At 45.3% G+C, this 23489-nt stretch overlaps 1 protein-coding gene across 1 annotated transcript in view; it reads left to right on the top strand.

The window, feature by feature from the left end:
* Window positions 1–23489, top strand: part of LOC147712841 (hatching enzyme 1.2-like) — a 36592-nt gene that overhangs the window by 7241 nt on the left and 5862 nt on the right. Inside the window, exons 2-6 of the mRNA XM_086923510.1 lie at window positions 2770–2833; window positions 2952–3038; window positions 15204–15356; window positions 19009–19126; window positions 20058–20236. Of these exons, the coding sequence (XP_086779636.1) occupies window positions 2770–2833; window positions 2952–3038; window positions 15204–15356; window positions 19009–19126; window positions 20058–20236 (601 nt within the window). The remainder of the gene's footprint in view (window positions 1–2769; window positions 2834–2951; window positions 3039–15203; window positions 15357–19008; window positions 19127–20057; window positions 20237–23489) is intronic.

Raw genomic sequence — 23489 nt, 5'->3', positions numbered from 1 at the left:
GTGATGCCTGAAGCAGTCTCCACTCAGGCTCTGTGTAGTCCATAACACTGTAGGTGTGAGAGCAGGGCTTGCTAACAGGCATTTCTTGTGACTCTCGGGAAATCGAAGAGGCAGCTTCCTGCTGGCATAGCAGACTACAGCAGCACTTGTTGGCAACCAGACTGAGGAGGAACGAGGTTATAGTGATAAGGTAGCACTGAGAGTGGGATCAAGGATTAGTAATGGGGGCAACAACTAATGTACATGTTTGTAAAATACATGCACTGAAGGCCCTGTCTGCGTGCATGAATGCTTAAATGGTGCCCCTGGCCGGATCCCTTTGCGCTGCCCATAGCTCCGCCTCCTAGCCCCACCCAAAGCCCCGCCCTCTAGTCCACATCTCAATTTGGTGAGTACCTGCACTAATTTTGTTGCATTTAAAGCACTCCAGGCCACCAATACTCTCACAAAATGTATTCTTGAAATTATCAGCTGCAGATAAGACTCTGAAGCTGAGGCACTTCTATATATGCCGGCTAGTGTGATTAGTAAACATTGCGGTGTGGTGAGAGTGTGGATGTAGCTGGAGCTTATAACACCCTGCATCAAGATCAAGGTTTGATACGATGCAACAAACTGTTCGTTGGCCACTGCTGTAATGGTGGCCACCATAGCTACAACCATAGACCAGTAAGCAGAGATGGACTGCTATATGTGTGTGTGTCAAGGGCCATAACGCTCACTGATGCCCCTGTGTCTGGGAGCTTAGACAGACACAATTTTGATGGTTACTAGGCATTAGGAGTTGATACATTTAGAGACTTAGTCACAAACTGCATTTTATTGTACTTTTAGTAGTACTACTAAACTACTACCAAAATACTATTCACAAACATACAAGTGTAAATCCCCACTTCAAATTCTCCTTTCTTTTCTATGAAGCGGTCCGCACGCATGCCAGTCTATTACTTAGTAGTGAATGTAGGAGAGGCCAGGGCAGTGGTTGATAAATGGGGCATAGTTTCTACAAAATAAGTGGGGTTTATGGAGAAGTAAAAACAAGTTATCAGAGGTTATTGAGGGATATGAAATGGATGTGCACCCACATTCAAAAAGTGTAAACCCATTGCTATTTACAAAGTGCACTTCTAAAGTTACTACAGCCAAAAAGGACCCAAAACAGTAGTAAATATGCTCCAGTTAAGGCTGAAGTAAGTCCAGCGGCACCACACATGGCCAACCACTAGAACTGCAATAACCTTACATCAAAATCAATAAAAGTATAGATCAATGTTGTGTGCATGGGAACATATTTGATTTAGTGCTAACACTGAAAAACACGTTTGTTGCTTAGCTTGTACGATGGAAGGGTCAAAATATTAGTATGAAGACATGCTTGTTAATGGACTGGGCAGCTGACTAAATGGGGGTGAAGTGCTACTGTACTCAGATGAGTTCGTTTCCAATTTTCTCATGGTTTAATGTTGGTTGATAACTAAATGCGTCATTAGAAATATTTGCTAGTTCTGTAAGGCAAAATGAGGTATTTCCCCTGAGCTGTAATCTCCTGTGTATATTAGATGACATATACTTGCATCAGAGCAACAGACTTATAATATATGAATCTTAATATTGTTGCAGTGTAAAAACTCAATTAAAATATAATGGGAAAAAAATGAAGGTAAAGACTTAAAATAAAGGCCTGTAGGAAATAATGTTTAATGAAATTAAATTATTTAAACTTTTTAATAATATACATATGTAATTTAAAATTAAAATAATATCCAATAAGAAACATATTTAGTAATTGTAAAATATATTCACAAATCAGTGTTTATTACTTTTACATAATTTTATACATTACATTTATTAATTATTAGTACAAAGTACAAAAATATATATTTTTAACTTTAGATAGAGATTTTTTAAATGTAAACTTAAGAAAAAGAATTTCTATTTAATGTAATATATTTAAATTAATTAAATATTTAATTCCAAATAAGTTAATAGTGCTTTAGCATCTTTTAGTTTGTTCTAAATTTAAAATAAATATAGCACATTAATTGGCAATATTATTTAACATTACAAATATTTTAACAATTTTTTCTAGTCTTATTAAATGTTTTTATTTTTCCCTATACTTTTACATAAAGAGATGCTTGTCACCGTGACGGACATCTCCCTTTGGTGAAGTATAGGGAAAATGTAATGTCAATTCTCCACAAAAGCGCCTGACTGCTAGGGCTCAGATGTGGAAGCAAGTGACGCAAATCAATTGTCACTTTCGGTTTTGCTGGCTTCTTTACAACTTTCCATGCGGGTGTTGATCAATTATTCTCACTATCAGAAGCAGTGGTTTCATACCATATGACGAATACGCACCACATTTTTCAACAAGTATTTCCATCGCATTTCGTGTTAAAGTGTGCCAAATGCCTCCATGGTGGCCGAATGTTTGCAGAGCCTTTGAACGTGTAAAACAGCGTAAACGTTATGGTTCCGGTAAAGGCACAGTAAGCATGTCCATGTTCCTGACAAACACATCTTCCTCTCTCAGGAAGTACTTTCCAAGGTTCTTTCTGGGCTATGATAAAGGGTTTGGTGTCTCTTTTCCTATTATCTAGTCTTTAGCCGGCTAGTGATATGAAGTCCAGTTGGTGCATATTATTACAACAATAATTCCTTGAGCTGTGTCATTTGATGTTGACGGCTACCTTATCAATTGGTTAATGGTTTTAAAGTCGAGGCTAGTGAGGTGTGGTATTTCACAGATATGTTTATTTTCCCCAGGAACAGAGTTTGCCTATTGTCAAAGGATGGTATGGTGCTTCGTGGGAGAAGAAACACCACCTGGGTAATTATTCAATGCCATATGGATGCTTGAGGGAGAGCTTATTGTCACTTTATTTTCTCATGTCAAAGTCCCATTATCCAATGCCTCACTTTAAAATATCATTGATTTGTTGTCGCAGGATGGTACGATGCGCAGAGGGAGTACGGATCTGGGGAGGAAGACCCTGAACCTTCAACTCAAATCCTGAAAGTTAATGAAGCTGCTGGTGAGTCCTGGTAATGGATGGCTAAGAGCGGGGGCGATGGCTGGGAGCAATGGCTAGAGCTTACAGAAGATCTGCAAGGTGCCGTGATGACTGCTAGGGGAAGTACTTGACTTGAGATAGTATATACTTGTGGTCGGCACCAGCACTTATTGGTCTGACCCCGTCACATGGACTACAGGAGGCCTTTGGCAATCCAAGTATGTCGCTGCACGGTAATGTAACACAGTGGAGACTGCAGGTCGTCTGTGGGCTCTTTATGAGATAAATAAGTAAATCTTATAGTAGTAGATGCATGCAAAAGTAGAAGGTCAACAAAGCCCCAACTGGAACAGGGAAAGGTTACACACCTTACTTATCACAGATCGCCACCAGCTAAGCCAACGGTCCTGGCCACACCACATCATGGCAAGGGGACAGGGTAGATGATGACTATTTTCACACAAACATGAATGCAAAGAGGCTATTGTAAGCATCCACCGCGAGAGTAACAGATACACCACACTGGACCTGCTGGAGGACGTGCCGATCTTCCAGAATCCAAGAAACAACAACCAGAGGTCCGCAGCAGCCTTCTTGGTCTCTGTGAGGACCGACCTTCGGAGACATTGATGTCTCTTGCTACACTAGTGAAGGTGCTTGATGGGGATGTCACTAATGTCACGCAGTTATTCGTGCAGAGACCATCTATGCATACTAACCTGTTGGCCAAGTGTTGTAGAACATGGGCAGGGCAACCCATGACTAGGCTCCTCAGTCTTGGGTTGGCTTTGCAGCTCCATTGGGGTGGGACTGATCATGTGCAAATAGAGGTACACATTTGCACACACAGTTATTTTCTTGGCATGCCACATCGCCGGGCTGCCTACTTTCAATCTCCAGCCTACGCAGGGGCCCATTAACATTTCAGTGGTTGCCCAGTGGCTGCTGACACCAACTTGAATCCTCCTCACCGACAGCCTGTGTGTGCTGCCTACCCTGGATGCCTGTCAGCCGGGACCCTGTATGCTCAACAGTTGGTTCGGTAGGAACCATGTACACATACAGAGCAATATACAGAGCAGAAGTGTGCTTCAAATGGCGTGCACCAGTGAGTCAAGGAAGCAGCAAAGCTTCCTACCGGTTAGCTGCCCTTCCAGACCGTTAAATCTGTCTTGCTGTCCCTCTTGAACATCGTGATATACGTTCAAGTGCCTCAAAAGGTTTTGCTTAAAGGTGCTTGTTGGGCTGTAAAAGAAGAAAATAACTGACCCATTCCACAGCGGTGGCTGATGATAAAATTATTTATTAAGCGCAGGTTCACCAGCAGTTTCTTGGCACTAGTTGGGAATGCGTGGACAGGTGCAGTGAAAAATTGTTAATTAAAAGCCTGGGAGAAGAGCCACATCTTGAGAGATTTCCTAAACAGAGGATAGGAGGGAATTTGGCGCAATTGGGAGAAAGGGTGTTCCAGAACTGAGGTACCAAGATCGAGAATCTTAGTCCACCATGTTTTTTTTGTTTGAATGAGCAAGGGGTCAAGAGGTTCGAGCTAGCAGAGAGTAGCGCACAAGAGGGAACATAACGCTGAATTCTGTTGGCTATAAAGGCGGGTCCGTGTGATGACAGAGCTCTGGATCAGGCAGCCCAGTTTGAAGAGATAGCGCTGAGCAACTGAGAGGCAATGAATACTTCTAAGCAGGGGTTTCGCATGGTATGATTTAAGCTGGCTGTAAACAAGTCTGGCTGCTTGATTCTGTACAAATTATAACCGGTGTGATTGGTATGCAGAGATTCCGGCATAAAGTGAATTAGCGTAATCAATATGCGACATTACTAAGGCCAGGGTGACTTGGATGAGGGCCTCGAAGGATAGAAATCTGCAGATTTTTCGAATCCTGCGTAAATGAAAAAAACAGACGGAGACTACCGGATTAATCTGGGTCTTCAAAGTGAGGTCGTTGCTGATTATGACGCCAAGGCTTTTGACCGAGCTGACTGGAGAGGGTGGATGTCCCAAGGAAGGGGGCCAAAAGTTAGAGTTCCAGGGGTTTGCTGAGGTCCTAGTGAGAACTAGCTCTGTCTTATCAGAATTAAGCATGGGCGGAAAATCCGTTTCGCTCGCGGATTTTGCGGATTTTCGGTAAATTCGCAATCCGCGAGATCCGCGAATCTCCCGCAAAATCCGCAAATCCGCGAGCAGCGGATTTTATGGCTTGCTCGCACTGTTCGCGTGAGTTCGCGGCTTGCCAGTACAACTTCGCACCCCGCGAGTAAGTGCTAAATTGCAGAAATACGATCTTAGCAAAACTGAAACTACTTACCAGGTTCAAAAGTTCAGGCTCATCATTAGTAGCCATTTCCTGTAGTGCTTCCTGAGGGGCCCCTCCAGAGTTCAGTTGCCAGTTGCAACTATTATGTGACCCTGCTCTGAACCTCAGAATAGTTACACATATGCCACAAAGGTCCTGAATTACAGCTAAGGGAGACAAGCAGGAGCCAGGCTGGAAGTTAAAATCCATTAATCAGCCCCTAATTCATTATTGTCAGTTGGGGCAGGGCAGGTGTTGTAACTAATTTTGCAACAATGAAAGCACTTAGCAAGTGCAAAAGATCACTAATCAGGAAGCACTAAGGAAGCAGGTGCCAGCTAAAAAATTATTCTGTGACACATTAATCAGCCCCAAATTAATTCAGGTCACTTGAGGCAGGGAAGGTGTGCTTTGCTTTGCCGAAAATAATGTACACTGGACAACCAGAGGGTGTGGTGATGAAACAGAGGGTGGCATGGGTGGGCCAGAGGGTGGCATGAGTAGTCAGAGAGTGGCAGTGGTGACAGAGAGTGGCAGTGATGAAGAAGAGTGTCCCAAACAGGCTGGACACGTAGAAACAACAAGTTCGCAAAACTTGCGACCCGACAGGTAAGTTCGCAAATTGCGAAATTGTAAAAACCCTCGCGAACTGGCAGAAACACGCGCGAACACAAAAAAAAAAAAAAATCCGCAAATTCGCGGGAATTCGCGGATTTTGCGGATTGCGAGTTCGCAAATCCGCAAAATTCGCGAACGCGAGATTCGCAAAATTCGCCCATGCTTAATCAGAATTGAGCTTTAACTGGTTTAAGTTCATTCAATTTCTAATGAAGGTCATGGTTGATTGGAAGTTCTCCATTGCGGAGGGTGACGAGTCAATGGTGAAGACAAGCTGGAGGTCATCGGCGTAGTTAAAAGTGACTACTTTTCTCTTCCGTAGATCTAAAATCAGTGGGAAAATGTACAGATTAAAAAGAAGAGGGAAGAGCCCTAGGGGACCCCACAGGTTAGTCTTTTTTTCCTCCGACGTGAAATCGGAGAGACGGGCTGCTTGGTAACGGTCATTGAGGAAGGAGGTTATACATTTTAGCAGAAGGCCCTGGATGCCGGCGCTCTCTACCCGCTCAACCAATAAATTGTGGTTGACGGGGTCGACAGCCGCCGACAAGTCCAGGAGTACTAGTGCCTGCGCGATATTCTGATCCGCCTCCTTCCTGAGTTCATTGTGAACCGCCAAAACGATGGCCTCGGTAGAATGTTCGGGCCTAAAGCCCGCTTGATGAGGGTCTAGGTAGTTTGAGTGTTCCACAAATGTGCTCAGGCAGTTTGCTACATGGGCCTCCAGAATTTTGTCCAGAAAGGGTAACAGCGATATTGGCCGTAAGTTGCTGAGTACGAGGGGTCCGTGCCTACTTTTCTTAGGATAGGAGTGACTTCCGCAATCTTGAAGAGGTTGAGGGCAGTGCCCGTAGCGAGGGAGTTGTTGAGAAGCGTTAGGGGGGGTTCAGGAAGGTGGAAATAGACCTCCTGGGCGATATGAGGGGGGCAGCTGTCTGTCGGGGAACCCGAACGAACCCTATTGAGGAGGGAAAAAAAGACCTCCTGAGTGATCGGTGGAAAAAGATCACGAAGAAGAGGATTACGGTTCACGTCGCCAGGGTTAGGTGGAGGGGTGGTGTTGTGGATGCTGGCTTTGATACTGGTAATTTTGTCAATAAAGCATATATTGAGAGAATCACAGAGGGATTGTGAGGAGATGGGTTTAACAGTGACGCGTTCAGGTTTGACAAGTTTGTCCACGATGGAGAAGATGTCTTTAGCTTTATTGGGGGATTCTAGGATTTTCAGTGAGAAGTAGTCTGATTTAGCTCTGAGAATGGCACTTTTGTAGTCTTTGAGGGCCGATGTAAAAATAGATTTTTTACTAGGGCAGTAATCCTGTTTCCACTTGCGCTCAGTTTGGCGCAGGGCGAGTTTCATTTCCTTGAGATTGTTAGTGAACCAACGCTGAGCGTAATAAGACCTCTTACATTTGATCTTTCTGAGGGGAGCCAGTCTGTCTCTCGCCAATGCTAGCCAGTTGTTGATGTTTTCTGCCCGAGTGTGAGGATAAACCGGGTGGCCATTGGGCAGAGAAGTAGGAGGCATAGAAGTGGCTAAGAGGGAGCAAGCACGGTAGTGTCTACCCGGCTTCAGTTCCTGGACAGAGGGGAATCTAGAGGGGGGGCTTTGGTGACGGGGTATTAGGGATAGACAATTAGATGAAGTGGTGATCAGACCATGTGCAGGGGGTGACCTGTATGTCAGTGATCTCCAGGTTGGATGTCCAGACCTGGTCCAGGATATGCCCCTTAATATGTGTGCCTACCTTGATGTGCTGGGTAAAGTTCATCCCATTCAACAAGTCGGTAAAGTCTGCCGAGCAGGGGCTTTCTTGTGCGTCGTGCGGCCAATAATTGAATTTGCCAATAATCAGTGCCCTGGCATGATTTATGGCTAATTTCGTGATAGTATTACCAAAAGTTTGTGAGAAATTGGGCATATGGGCGGGGGGTCTGTAAACTAACGCACAGGTAAAGGAGGAGCAGTTAAAGTTGAACATAAAAAGGAAGCTATCAACAGAGATGATTTTTGAAGTGGATAGAGAGGTGAATTTGTGTGACTGTGATATTAAGGCCTCGACCCCTCCCCCCGCCTTGCTTTCAGGCCTGTTGGCCTGGAGAGCATAATAGTTATCAGGGATGGCGGCCAAGATATCTGGGGTAGATTCGGCTGTAAGCCAGGCTTCTGATAAAAGTAGAATATCAGGCTTGATGGTATCTAGGAGATAAAAGATCTCTAATTGGTGCTTGACCATCGAGCGTGTGTTGAGGTACCAGATGGTCAGGCTGTCCTGGGTTGAGCAGATCAAGGGGTGGGAGTTGTGGGGGGAGTATCCCTCGAACCTGTAGGTGGCATATGATCAGGGAGGTTGGGACCAGCACTCCAGGCCGTATTCTTGGGGGACAACAACCCTAGTTTAAATAGGGTCCTCCTGGTATTCGGGTTGATGGCCCAGTCCTCCTAAAGGAAGTTTTAGTTCAACTGAGGAGTAGCAAAGCGGAAAACGGGCAGGGTGCATGGCCCCTTGCCCCGACAAGCCACGGACGGGCGCAGACGGGCTTGCCTCTGGCGCGTCTTCGGCGCGCCAACGGTGCATCCGCTGCGCAACGGGTAACACATTGGGAGATATAGGCTGCAAGCACAGCGCTAGTTGCAGTGCTCCGCCCCCAACTGCCACTGAGGAAATACTGTGTGCCTGTGTCAGCCTGCACCCTCCACAACAATCGGGAAAGCCCTGTGGTGCACCGGGGTGCAGGCGGCAGAACAAGGCTAAAGTGCAAGTAAGTACATTTTTATTTTAAAATACAAGGACAATGTGCAAATAAGCAATCAATTTGAAAGCGTTACTTGAGGAAGCAAGCGGTCTGCGATAATTAAGGCTGAGCAGAAGATCTCACCGAGACTTATATAATTAGTTCAATCGCCGCTGCAGTCTATCCACGGTTGCTGTACGGCGGATTGACAAAGTATGGGGATCTATGGATTTTAGCAACAGAGATAATAGCTACTGATATTCACATAGACTTTGAGCCCCTGATTAATGTCTCGCTGATTCAATGGCATCCATACATCTGTAATAGAAGCAGGGGAGGCTGAGCCAGGCTGAGGCCAAGACAAGCCCTCCTTTCAAGTGTTGTACACCCAATTGGCTTAAGTACCCTGCAAAAACTAGAACTCATCGAAGAGGTGCACGCTTTCACAGTCAACTCAACTGCACTGATACAGTGGGGACCTGAGGGAGTGGTAATAACTATTTTGCATGAGAAACTGAGCTGATGCTTTGTGCTTTTGGCTGCTCAGCACACAAACTATGTTCAAGGACCACAGAGCAAGTATTCATAAGCACTACTAAAATATATGTCTCTTTGGCGTAACAGATGCAAAGAGAAAGATCTAGCACTTGGTGAATAGGTGCTTCCATAATGTCTGTAACAAGATCTCTGACTAGGAAGTGGCTAGATAGTTCAGATAGTTCTGCTTTTCTTTGTTCACCTCCATCTCATGCACAGTAACTCTTTTTGTTTGTATGAACATTGCTTATATTACAGCAAGCACTGGCCAAACATTCAACAGGGGTTCTGTGTTTTATTGTGTTCTCAGATTTTGGCACACACCACAACCACATCCTTGAGTAATTTTTGGACTGCTCGGTTTCACTATACTGGGAGGCAACTGCTAAAGAGAAGTTCTCTGTAATTGAGTATGGGGGGGCCCTAAGGCCACCAGCGGTAAATGACTCAAGTTGTCACAGAGCCCAGTATCCTCTGATTACAATGGTGAAACCTGAACCAGAGCTCAAAACACAAAATAAAAACTCATAACACCAAGCAGTACTTAATTTGAGCCGGTGCTTTCTGGTACACCAACACTTCATCATCAACACTGGCGCTTTTCATTAGCGCCAGTTAGGAACACATTCATTTACGGGTAGATTAAGTGGTTTGTCCAAAATCACAGGATGTTAAGCCAACGTCAGACTCAAACCTAGTTCCCCAGCTTCGGAGTCTGCTTCTTTAGATATTGCACCATATCCACCCTACTTTCATGGTCAGCAGTTGGTTCTGTTTTAGGTAGTGCTAACAGGAGAAATGGGCTGGTGGAACCTGCCTCCTGATGAGAGCCACAACACCTATTTTACTATACAAATTAACCACTGGAACCAAGGTTACTGAAATGGCTGGGTGTGCTGCAGTTCTTGTTTGATAAAGAGACAGGCCCGAGAGAGGTAAGAAGTTAGGAACCACAATGATGGAAAAGTTAAAGCTTTGAACTGGAGTCAGAAAGGCAAAAGGCTTATGAGGAATGTGAAGCAGAGGAGCCAAGGTTGAAAAGATCATTAGGTGTTTAAGGATGCGGGGCAATGAGAAATGAGTAACATTTTTCATGTTTCTTGCATAACACTGCAGCCAACCCTTGCAACTTGCACCAGTGATAACTGAACTATACTCAACAATTCTGGATTAAAACTACTTAAGGCAGGATCGTTCACTGTACATTATTTGATACCATCAAACTCTTTTTGACACCCCGCATTCCATACAAATTTACTTTTGTTTTTCAACAGTTGATGAATGCTAAAAACCTTTTACTTGCGAAATTCTACTAATACTTTGCATAGTATTCTACTAGTTCCAGAACAGACCTTACCTCATCCTTATTTATTGGTGCAGGGGCTCCCTGTTAGTCTCAACCAGTGCAAGGTTAACCCCTTTCCACTCAACATATGAACTAAATATGTTACTGATTCAACTTGAAACCTGCATTTAGACTATTCTACAGTCAAACATCTTTCACCAAAGATTTTGAGTACTTTTAATGGCACTTCATTATGTTCCTCTTTTTTTTAACCTAAATTAAAATATCATCTTCGAAACATTTTATGTTTGACATTTTTCTGAGGAACTGGTGTACCAAATGTTGAAAAACAGCAGCCGCTGAAACTAATCAAAATGGCATTCTCCTATACTAGCAGCAACCCATGGGAATAAAGAAAGCTGTAAATGCTAACAATAATTGATGGTAAGCAGCTGATAGATCAATGGTAGAAAATCATTTGGCATCCATTACCAGAACTAGCATTTCTGAAATTTTAAGTAATGGAAATCTGTCAATAACAATGTTATTGTTCAGATTGCAAATGTCTACACACAAACAGATTTTTCTATTGCTGTGCCTTGCTACTATCATAGGAGAAGCCCATTCCAATGCTTCCACTGCCTCTATAACACCAGCCTCCACTAACCTTTGCAATTCTTTTTCATCCTCCTCTCTTAGGAGAATTGGAATATTTCTTGCTTCATGTACTCTTGGACAATAATCTTGTTTTAATATTATTTGATGTTTGGATACTGTCAAATTCACAATCCTTCAGCTGAACACATCTGGACATTTTTACAACACAGTATTTCCTCCAACCTCTCCTTCATCAACAATCATTACTGTTAGGCTTAAGTGGTATGTGCAGGTTGCCTTGATCATACCAACCTGAAACTGAGGGTCCATTCTTTGCTACATATAACTTGCCTGTGGTTTTCCGATTTTTGAGCCTAAAGATTAGAGATCTATACCCTAGTAAATTATTCCTTCACCAGAATACCCTTTCAGCTTTATGTCTGACTTTTCTAATTTAGGGCCTACTTTTGTTGCAAACTTCTTATTCCAGATCTCTTTATTTATGATTGTGTAGGGAGATCCCAAGTCTGCCCCAATTTGTATCTTAACACCCCTTAAGGACATTGTACAAATAGTTTAAAAAAAAAATTGGTAATTTATATTCAAAACGAAAGACCCCAAACCATCATTGACTATTTCTTCTACACCTTGCAACCTTTCAAGAAGTGCCCCATTATTCCACATGTCGAGCACTTTTTCTTTAATGCAAGACATGTTTTATTCTATCACACCTATAACACCTAAGACCTCTATTCTTCTCTGCAGTCTTAGATTCATTCTTTTGAAATTTCGTATATTTCTCATTATCCTTGGTCCCCACTTTACGACCGCCTCCACCTGAGTATCATTTAACTCAGATTAATGGGGGTTACACTTCTTCTTGATAATTCTGCCTTCCTGACTATCGCTAAAATGTCCTTTACGTCTGCATTCCTATTTACCTCTCTTGAATTGCGGGATCTCTTACACGCATTACAACTTGGTCCCTTACTAATTCCTCTTGTAATCTAGTGCTAATCTTTTGAGATCCGCCACATATTCATCAATTGGTGTGTTAAGTTCCTGTTTCCTTTGAAAGAATTTGCGTCAAATTATACCACTAATGAAACAAAGGGAGAGGGAGAAGTATAGACTTGTTTGCCTTCCCAACAGTTAAAAAATTAGTAACAAGAATAAAACAAGTCTTCTACCTATATCTTTTATGTATTTTCCATAACCTTATTTTGTTGCTGTACAAAGTGTCATTGATTTGGAGAACACAAGGGGGCCAATTACAATGGAGGTCGGAAAGCCTCCGACCTTCGGTCAGAGGATTTCCAACCCCAATCGTCAGTTTCAGTTCCAACTGGCTGATTATGTATCCATTATAGTAATGGGGTAACCCTAGAGGTACTGGACCTGGGTAATCAGTAATATAAACAAACAGTGGTCCGCGACCCAATTGAAACTGGCCAGTCATTCCAGATGGATTCCGAGGGGCTCAAGGAGCCCGTCAACCAGTCGGAACCAGTTTATAATCCCAAAGTGCGGGCCTTTCCTCTTTTGGGATTACGATGCACGGTTTCCGGAATGGTGTCCATGCCGGCCTGTCCAACATGGAAACCATGTCTTAAAGTTTGTTTGGGGGCCCTTGTGTGTGTAGCCTCTGGTTGGGGACCAGGGGGGGCACCAATGGTGCCACAATTGATTCCTGCACCTCATGGCAGGTACCTTGAGGTGCCTGTCACAGGGTGCAAGGATGAACAGCACCTCCAATTTCTCTATGGGAGCATGTATTACGGCCGGTTTATGGCTGTAATGCATGCAACCATAGGGAAATGTAGGAGTGCAACCAAACAGTGTTTGGTTGCATTCTAATTAGTCAGTTGGGACCGCCAACTGGAGGTTGGTTGGTCCCAGGACTGCGAAGGTGTTGGGCAGACTTTGTAGTTAGGCCTATAGTGTTTACAAACGAACCCTCACTCACCTATCTAGTAGGTGACATGCTTCATCACTTGGTTCCCACCCTGGTGGCCAAGTGCTTCCAGGGTGTGCTGCGAAGCCTGATTACAGCAGAGCTGGTTTCTATGATGGAATGATCTAGTGGCTGTGTGTGTGCCAGCATAAGGTGAAAAAAAATTTAACTTGAGACTCATATCCACAAGTTGTGATTTTATTTTCAGAACTCTCGGTTAATATTAAAAAATCGATAGTTGTGGGATATTTAAATTGCTCCCGCTTATCCTTGATGTGGTTAACATGTTTCAGTAGATTTTTTGCCTTTCAGGGACAGATTGGCTTTCTTCAGGACCAAAGAACATGATAAACTCTGGGTGTTATGCAGTCTATACTTACTGAACCCCGACTGTTAGTGAAGACAGTACTTGTTGCAGCCGGTCTTAATTATTGGTAGCTTGTTCCACCTTGGGATACTGTGAGGAGGTGGGCCCTGTACGCAAACCTTCCTCACCAGCATGCAAACCTACTACATCCTTGAAAGTCACGTAACTTTTAGTTCACAAGCGAGTTTAGCATATTCTTAGATAAGTGGGAGCAATTTAAATGTCCAACAACTATCCACCATGATTGAGGGATGGTTCTTGTGTTTTCCAAATCATTTATACCACTACCCACATTAGGTGCAAAATATCGATCAAGCCACTTATAGCCTTATCAAAAACATTCGCATCACCTCCCTCACCTGTATCTTTAACTATATGTTCATATACTTTCAATCCCTCTGGACCAACAAAATGCAAAAATATCTTCTTCTTTTGATCCTCCGACATCTTTCCTTCCTCATCTATGGTATAAAAATAGTTAGAAAAAATACTGTCGGTCTAAAATGTCCTAATGTATTCTCAGGCTTACGATAAGCCACATGCCGTTTTACTATTTCTGACCACCACTTAGTCTCAACTCTCAGTAGGAAAGGTTTATAAAACTTCCAATGAATCCTTTTTGTAGCTCTGCCACTGCACCACATGGTTCTCCTGGCATTTAATACTAGTCACCAAATGTAAAGACAGAACGTTGTCTTTAATATCAAAATACAAGTTTATCCCTCATAAACGGCGGTGCATAAATGCCTGTCCAATGTCTCCGATTTCCCTGCGGCAACTGATGATCCCCAAACCTTAATCATTCTGGAATCAGAAGCAGCTTCTTACAGGCTACAATGAAGGTAACATGGAATAACAACATAGGAGAAAGCAAGATATCATAACCAGACCAGTTAAATAAAATGCCATCCTAACACCTCCTACCTATTTTGGTGCCAGCAAGGAACCAACAGAATGGGATTTTAGATATTTTCTAGCTCCAAAGCTCACAAAGATGACCTGTGCATTTTTGGCATGACACACAGGCCCATTTTAATTGTTCAAGAACCATTAACATTTCTATGACGACTCTTGGGGAGGTGATAGATTAATTTCTTTTAAACTATAAATAACACACTGTATATACTGTGTTACGACCAAGTGCAAAGTACGGAATTGATCCTGCTGGTAAACTACATGTAATACAGACCATGCCATGCCATGCATTTCCTTGGACATTCAGGCTGTACATACATATGGCTGATATTTCAGCTCCATCTTGCATGTCTTGCAGGGGTGTGGTCACTCTATGGAGGAAGTAGGCTGGATGTGTTTTAGGCAGCGGAACTGCAAGACCTCTAGTAGAATTCATAATCTACTTCCTTATGACAGGGTGTATTTTAGATGCCCACATCCCTATCCTATGGAAATGAAGGTAATAAACCTTCCCCCAGATATTTGTAGCAAATTCTTCAGTTAAGACCATTAAAGTGAGTTGCTTTCAAAATCTGTTTTTATTTCACAATTTGTGGTAAAATGCAGCTATATTCCTGCTCTCCAGGCATGGAACAATGTTAGCAGAGGACCTTGTAGGGTTCATAAACTGATACCTACAGGCAGAAGGGTTTGAAAAAGAGGTTTCCATGAAGTTGCCTGTACTCTGTGGCTATAGTGGTGAGGGTGCAAGCATTAACTGCAAAGGAGTTCATAACAAGCATGAAGCCTGCCAGCTTTTGCAGTAGATGGCTGAAATGTTCAGAATATAACCTCAGTTGCTCTTCTCCTGTCTTCATTGTTCTCAGGTGAATCTCCCTTTGGTTGGCCACCCCTTGTATTTGGTGACATCGCAGTGGACCCCCTGGGAAACGCAGACCGATGTGCCTCCGACCGGTGCCGCTGGCCCAGCGCTGCCAACGGGCAGGTGCTAGTGCCCTTTCAGATCTCTCCCGCCTACTGTAAGTAATAAGTCATTGTTTGTTTCACAAACTTTTATGGATTTTAAGTTATTCCTGCAATTGGATATTATTAATGAAAAACGTGGTCTCATCACTTGCATGCAGTCCCATAAAAATAAAACGGTGATTAACTTTTCAGACTGACTGATGTCCTGTGACATAGAAATTATTATTAGTAAAGTATTTATAAAGCGCATCCTCGTCCCCTAAGGGATATCCCAGAGTTAGACCTCTTACCTCCCAGTTCTAACCTTCACCAAATCCACCCATTCTGGATTTCTTGATTCGTCTACAATATATCAAAGCCTCAATAGCAGAGTAGAGATCCTGAGTTGGCTTATAAAATGTAACTCTGTCACATAGGATTGCTGGACCATTGTCATAAAGTGCTCTGTGCGTGTGGCAAACAAGCCTAAAAATGAATTGCTTACGAACTGGAAGCCATAGAAGAGAATTGAGACAGGCCAATGTGGAACTCCTGCTAGGCCTGTTACAAATCAGTATTGCCGCCGCATTCTGAATAGACAAGACATGTGAACAAATATTCCGGCATACCCATATATAGCGCATTGCCGTAGTCTAGCCTACTCATAATCTTAACTTGAATGCTATTCCTTCACCATGTCACTTGGATACACCAAAATAATGTGCAAAGATTGCACAGACATCCAAACGAGCTCCTGCAAACTGTATTTATCTGTTCCTGCATTGAAAGAGAATCATCAATTAAAAACCCCAGATTCTTCACCGCCCTTTTAGACCTTGGTGTGGAATCTAACAACACAGGCCACCAAGAATAATTCCATACCATACCTTGCAGACCCCACCAAAAATCAATGTTTATATTTTTTCTGCATTAAGTTTTAAACAATATGCCTGTAACCACCCTGATGCTTCAGAGAGGCAGCCAGTTAAATTCCCCTGAGTCTCAGAGTACTTGTAGTCGATGGAAATAATCAGCTGAGTATCACCAGCATACAGAAAGATCTAAATTCCTAACGCCTTGACAGTTCAAGGTGACAAATAGATGTTAAACAAGGTCAGACTCTGGGAGGATCCCTGAGGAACTCCACATTTCAGTCCCTGAGGGCTAGGTTTCAAATGGGGCAGCTGTACCGAATGAGATCTTTACTTAACAAGCATTTACAATGCAATGGTCTCGGCAGCATCAAAAGGTAGAGCTATTGGCATTGATCATGTTTTTTTAAATCATAAATAAATGGCATTGTCATTTACATTGCCAATAGCTTCATCGCATGCATATGTGAGACCTATTGCATTAGCACCCACAAACACAGTAAGTAGTAGATTGAGAAGTTGATAGTGAGTAGGAGAGCTATTAGTAAAGAGTATTAGAGAGCGCATCAGAGCGATGTGAATAATAACAGCTGTGAGCCTATGCCTGAGGTGCATTATCAGAGCTGTGTGAATAATAACAGCTGTGAGCCCGTGCCTGAGGTGCATCATCAGAGCTGTGTGAATAATAACACCTGTGAGCCCGTGCCTGAGGTGCATCATCAGAGCTGTGTGAATAATAACTGCATCAGCCCTGTGCCTGAGGTGCATCATCAGAGTTATGTGAATAATAACAGCTGTGAGCACCTGCCTAGGGTGCATCATCAGAGCTGTGTGAATAATAACTGTGTCAGCCCGTGCCTGAGGTGCATCATTAGAGCTGTGTGAATAATACCGGCGTCAGCCCCGTGCCTGCGGTGCATCATTAGAGCTATGTGAATAATAACAGCTGGGAGCCCCTGCCTGAGGTGCATCAGAGCTGTGTGAATAATCATATTGTGCCCACTGTATATCATAGAAATATGGCATTTCCACTCTGCCAATCAAACATTTCAGTTCATTAGTGTCCAAAAGTCTGAACCGCATAATTTCTCTTTTTTTTGCAAACATATGTTTTATTGTTGTATGGCAACAAAATCATATTCTGTGTAGGCATGTTAAATAACAAGACGTTCACAGTTATATTACATTATACTGTTTGCTCAACTTCCGCATCAGGTTCATATTTTGAGTATTCGTAGGCCACGATAGTATATGCATATACAAATAGTGCTTCTGCCCCATTCCTACACAGAACTTCAACAAGCTCCCCCCAAGCTATTCCCCCTTACCGTGCCTCCTGAATTTCCAGCATAACATAATACCAAGTATATCTACCTCCAGTGTGGGCAGGGCACAGGTTGACTATGAATGAAGTTAGGCCTTCTGAGGTATCCCTGCTGCTTGGTCATCCTTGGGATTTAGACCAGTGTGTATGGAACTGTCAGGGGAATCAGCATCAGGCAATTTCAGGCATTCCAACAAGATATCCCAAGCTCTAGCTTTGTCCACTGTACACTGCGGTTGGGGCCCTCTGGGGCGGGCGCTGCAGGGAAATGGTGGGAGTGAGGAGGAACCGTAATGCCACTAAGGAAGAACAGACAGCGTGTTCTGGAGCGCAAGGAAGGGTGTGGGGGTAGCTGGGGCCCTGAACGGGAGGCGGTGTGCTGACCAGACTGCTCTTTGCACAGGATTGAATCTGCAACCGACGGGGCGTAGGTTTGTGTCTCTGTTGTACAGAGCTGACACTGCAGGGAAGGGTGCTGCTACTAAGCAGAGAACCTTCTGGAGTGAGTAACACAGGAAGGGTAGGCCCCTGTCCGCACAGAACATCGCAGAGGAGTACTGAACTGCAGGGTGGGGGATGCCTTCGCCAGCACCTCCTGCACCGGTACTAATTGAAGGGCGCAGGCTGCATGGGCCCTCTTGTGGCCATTAAAATATAGGTGGGGGAGGGAGGGTGCGTCGAGCACAGCGCATCCTGTGGCGTATTTATTAGAGAGGGGTGGGCTGCTTTGAGGTTCCAGTAGCCGGTTACCGAGGGGTTGTGAGCTCTAAGTACAACACTCTCTGTGGCCGGATAAGTGTGCAAGTCCCGCAGTGGGAGAACCGGCGCTGCTGCCCTCTGCGCTGTCTAGCTCTGCCCATGTAGTGCCTGTTAAGCACTGGTAGCGCTAGGGGCAGCGTGACGCATGTCCGCGTGCTGCTGCTGCTGCCACTGCCTCACTCTGTTATGCCAGCCCAACACTTGCGGACCGAGTCTTAGAGAGGGACGGCCAGCTCTGCCGAAATACATTTGGGGCTTCCGATGGGACTGAGAGCCGCTCGCACCAGCCAGGGAGAGTAATGCCCTGTGCGCCGGGTGCCACGCGCAGCGCATCTGTCAATTTCATGCAGCCTCTGAAGTAAAAGGCGATGAGACACTGTGTAGAAAGCCGCAGACAGATCTAAAAGGATCAGGGCTGATAATTTGCCCCGATCCACGACAGACCTAATACTATCCAACACCACCAATGTCAAAGATGTGGATATTTCTGTGATCAAATGGGCATGAATTAGCGAATCAGAGACCCATAACTGCCATTACTGCAGGCCGTACCCAGCTGTGGCTATTGCAGATATAGCATGGACTTTTAGCCTGCTCTTTGGCCTGCAGTCATATATGGTCAACTTAAGTGGAGCTTCAATGCCCACGGTTTCATTGAGTTGGTCATAAATAATGTAGGCTGCCTCTTTAGGTTTGGCTGTTCTTGCAATAATCTTGTGCTCACAAGCACAAGTGTTTTGACTTGTTTCTCTGATTCTTTGTTCCTATCAGCCCCGAATGAGCGAGCGGTGATTATGGGTGCCATACAATCATTCGCCGCACGCACCTGTATTTCGTTCAGACCTCGAGCAAACGAACGCGACTATCTCTTCATCGAACCACAGAATGGGTCAGTATGTGTGCTTCATGGGGCATTTTCAAGGGAAGTGTTTGATGGGTATTTTCTCGACAGCCCATGTGATGGCACAGTGTCTGATAGGGCACTGTTGGCATAGTGCCAGATGAGAATTTTTACTACAGGTTGTGTGATTGCCGTTGTGGGCAGTGTCTAATGTTGGATTCTTAGGGGAGTGCATGTGAATATGAGAGGGATGCTGTTTGACATCAGCACATCTGATAGAGAAGTCTCTATCTGAGAAATGAAGAATATATAGCAATTGTATAGCACACATTGGAAGCGCTAAAAAGATAATGACAATGTACAAGGTTGTAAGTGTTGCATAAGAGTGGTGTGGCTTTACTGTAATGAATCAAATAAACTCATAGTTGGGCTAACACAACTTGAGTATAAATGACAATCGAATTGTCGACCCTGCAGGCTTGAGATACTAAAGGGATAGAACTCTCAACTGATCCCGGCAGGGCAGGGCTGGCCATAGCGGGCACCGGACATTCCCCCGGTGGGCCGGAGGGGTGTAGGCCGGTTTTGTTACAGTGGGACAGTTTTGCATTGATTCACGAGCCAATAAGTGATGGTCTCACTTTGCACTGTTTGTATTAGGTGTATGGGGGGTTATCAATAGAGGAACGATGGGCTCTCTATGTTAGGAGTGGTAACATAAAGAAACTTATTCCGTAAGGAGGTTCACTAAAGCGCCATTAGAAAGTAAGGAAAGGGATGCGCTATTTACGTAGGGTTTCAATATTGAAGTGGTGAGAACCTATAAAAAGACACCCATGGACACATATATTTCACCTTCTGCCCCTATTTCCAGTTCTTTGAAGGGCAGTGAGGCCTACAGGTAGCCGGGTGAGAGTCTAGTATAGGCGAGCAGCCAGTGTAAGAGTACTCATCACAGTGCGCCCTTCCCCCTCTGCAGATGCTGGTCCTTCATTGGACGGATCGGGGGTCGTCAGGTGGTGTCCTTACAGAGGAACGGCTGTGTCTTCACAGGCACGGTGCAGCACGAGCTCCTCCATGCCCTGGGCTTCCACCATGAGCAGAACCGCAGCGACCGCGATGACTTTGTCACCATCCTCCTCCAGAATGTGATGCCAGGTAAGTCTAGATGGTGCAAGGTAACTAAGCTGGGTTAAGACTTGATCTACTCAATGCGCAGTAGATTCCATAAAATATACATTGATTTTATTCGCCTGGGTTTGGTGAACCTCTGTATTCTGCAAATCATCTTTTTTGGGGTTCTATGAGAACGTGGGTATATGGGCAAGGCAAGGGTGATGCAGCCTTATGGTGAAGTCATTAGCTGGAGGCAATGCAAAGCCTTTCACTGTGACAATAAATGGTACAAATGGAACAGCCACAATGACACACAAACAAACAGGTATTACTGGACCAGCAAGCTCAGGTCCTGGTTTAAAAGAAACAAACGTAAACATACATTGCAGTATAATGGTGTAGGTGTAAACCAAGTTTTTCAACAGTACACGATTGACGATATCAGCAAAGTATGCAGTTTGTCATTTTTCGTACTTTCCACCTGACTTGATCAATCAATCAATCAATCAATCACAGCATTTATATAGCGTGCTACTCACCCGGAGGGTCTCAAGGCGCTTGGGGAGGGGGGGTCCGATACTGCTCGAACAGCCAGGTCTTGAGCTGCTTCCTGAAGGCGAGGTGGTCTTGGGTCAGGCGGAGGTGGGTCGGGAGGGAGTTTCACGTCTTGGCGGCGAGGTAGGAGAAGGATCTTCCTCCTGTGGTGGCTGTTCGTATGCGGGGGACGCCGGCGAGGGCGTGGTTGGTTAATCGAAGCTGGCGTGTGGGAGAGTAGAAGTTGAGGCGGTTGTTGAGGTATCTTGGGCCTTGGTTGTGTAGGGCTTTGTGTGCGTGGGTGAGGAGTCGGAACGTGATTCTCTTGTTGACCGGGAGCCAGTGCAGGTCTCTCAGGTGTCCGGAGATGTGGCTGTGTCGGGGGATGTCCAGGATGAGTCTTGCTGAGGCGTTCTGGATTCGCTGGAGTCTCTTCTGGAGTCTGGCAGTGGTTCCGGCGTAGAGGGAGTTGCCGTAGTCCAGTCGGCTGGTGACGTGGGCCTGGGTGACCGTGTTCCTGGTCTCGGTGGGTATCCACCGGAAGATCTTACGTAGCATGCGCAGGATGTTGAAGCATGACGAGGAGATGGCGTTGACTTGTCTGGTCAAGGAGAGGGAGGAGTCCAGGATGAAGCCAAGGTTGCGTGCGTGGTCTGTTGGTTTGGGTGCGCTGCCCAGGGCGGGGGGCCACCAGGAGTCATCCCAGGCGGAGGGCGAAGATCCCAGGATGAGGACTTCCGTCTTGTCTGAGTTCAGTTTCAGGCGGCTGTTCTTCATCCACTCGGCTACGTCTTTCATCCCCTCGAGTAGGCTGGCTCTGGCGGTGGCGGGGTCGTTGGTGAGTGAGAGGATCAGCTGGGTGTCGTCGGCGTAAGAGATGATGTTGAGGTTGTGTTGGTGTGCGATGGCCGCAAGGGGGCTCATGTAGACATTGAAGAGGGTGGGGCTGAGCGAGGAGCCTTGAGGAACGCCGCAGATGACTTCAGTAGCTTTTGATCTGAACGGGGGGAGGCGGACTCTCTGTGTCCTTCTGGCGAGGAAGGAGATGATCCAATCTAGTGCCTTCTCTTGGATTCTGACGTTGCTGAGGCACTGCTCTAGGGTGCGGTGGCAGACAGTGTTGAATGCCGCGGAAAGGTCCAGGAGGATGAGGGCCGCTGTTTCCCTGTTGTCGAACTGGGCTCGGATGTCATCAGTGGCAGCGATGAGGGCGGTCTTAGTGCTGTGGTTGGCCCGGAAGCCGGACTGCGAGTAGTCGAGGGATCCATTCGTCTTGAGGAAGGCGGCCAGCTGCTTGTTGACGGTCTTCTCGATGACTTTGGCCGGAAACGGGAGGAGTGAGATGGGGCGGTAGTTTTTGAGTTCGGTGGGGTCCGCTGATGGTTTCTTCAGTAGAGCGCTGAGTTCGGCATGCTTCCAGCTCTCCGGGAAGGTCGCTGTGTCGAAGGAGGTGTTGATGATGTCACGCAGGTGGGGCGGATGACGGAGTCGGCCTTGTTGAAGATGTGGTGAGGGCAGGGGTCGGTTGGAGATCCGGAGTGGATGGAGTTCATCGTGCGTAGGGTTTCCTCTGTGGTGATCGGGGTCCAGGCACGGAGGGTGGTGGTGGGGGGTGCAGGTGCTGTTGTGGGGTGCATTGGCTGTGTACTGAAGCTGTTGTGTATGTCCGCGATCTTGTTGTGGAAGTAGGAGGCGAGGGAGTTGCAGAGGTCTTGTGATGGGGTGATGTCAAGACTGCAAATGTTAAAAATGCGAAGTATCTAAACAACACAACTGGTTCCAGGAAGTGACCAATGAAGAAATTAACAATTGTGGATTACAGGAAGTGAAAAGGCACTCCAGTGAAGAGCAGTACCCAAGACAGCTGGACTGCTGATGCCCTTTTTCAGCCATACCGTGCCGGCAGAGCGGTCTGCCCCTCGCTGATGGCGTTAGACTCACCCAAACTACCACCAGTCAAGGGACATAGATACAATAGATGGCAGAAGTCACAGAAATAGTCAAACCTCCTGTATCCAAGGATAGGTTCCTTTCAGCCAGGTCGATTTCTTGCCTGATAACACCCACTGCACGGGTCTAAAAAGGTGTCAAAAATGATGCCATGCAATTCTACACTCGCCTTTGAGCTGGAGACTTTGCGCTTTCCCATGACACCTCCTGCTGTCAAACAGACCCCTAGGCCAAGTGATAAAAAGTGCAGAGAGTAAAAAATAAGCACCAAAATGAGTGCCAAATCAATCAAATAGGAAATGGAAACACCGCCCTAGACCATTGATCGTGTGTGCGAGAAAGTACTTCCAAAATATCTTAAAAGGGAAGTCGATCAGGAATCCTAGGGCCAACGAGTGGGGGACCAGCCCAGGTCCTGGTCGGCGTGGATGTGTGCAGACAGGTCCGGGCGCGTCCTGCACCGTGGGGAAACCAGAGCACTTATATAGCGTGATGCTGTGTGGCCCAGTGGCCCTTCCTTCTCATGGGCTGGGGCTTGTGGGCATTGAAATCCACATTTCCTGTTTACTACGACATTCTCTCAAGAAAGAATGTTTTTTTGTCTTAAATCTATGAAGCTTGTTGATAAACCATGAACGCTAATCTGTATTACTAACTTCTTTTTCTTGTTTCGGCATTTACTGTGCTACGGAGAGACGCTAACAATTTCAGGATCAGCGCCTCAGTCACTATTGTTGAGTTTGGCTTCAGTCAGAATATTCTTTCTTTCCTTTCTTCCTTCCTTCAGGAATTCTTCCAGATCCAGGAGTGT

This window comes from Lissotriton vulgaris, chromosome 5, assembly GCF_964263255.1.
Source record: "Lissotriton vulgaris chromosome 5, aLisVul1.2, whole genome shotgun sequence".
In the NCBI taxonomy this organism is placed as follows: Eukaryota; Metazoa; Chordata; class Amphibia; order Caudata; family Salamandridae; genus Lissotriton; species Lissotriton vulgaris.
This window is presented reverse-complemented; position numbering and strand designations above follow the sequence as displayed.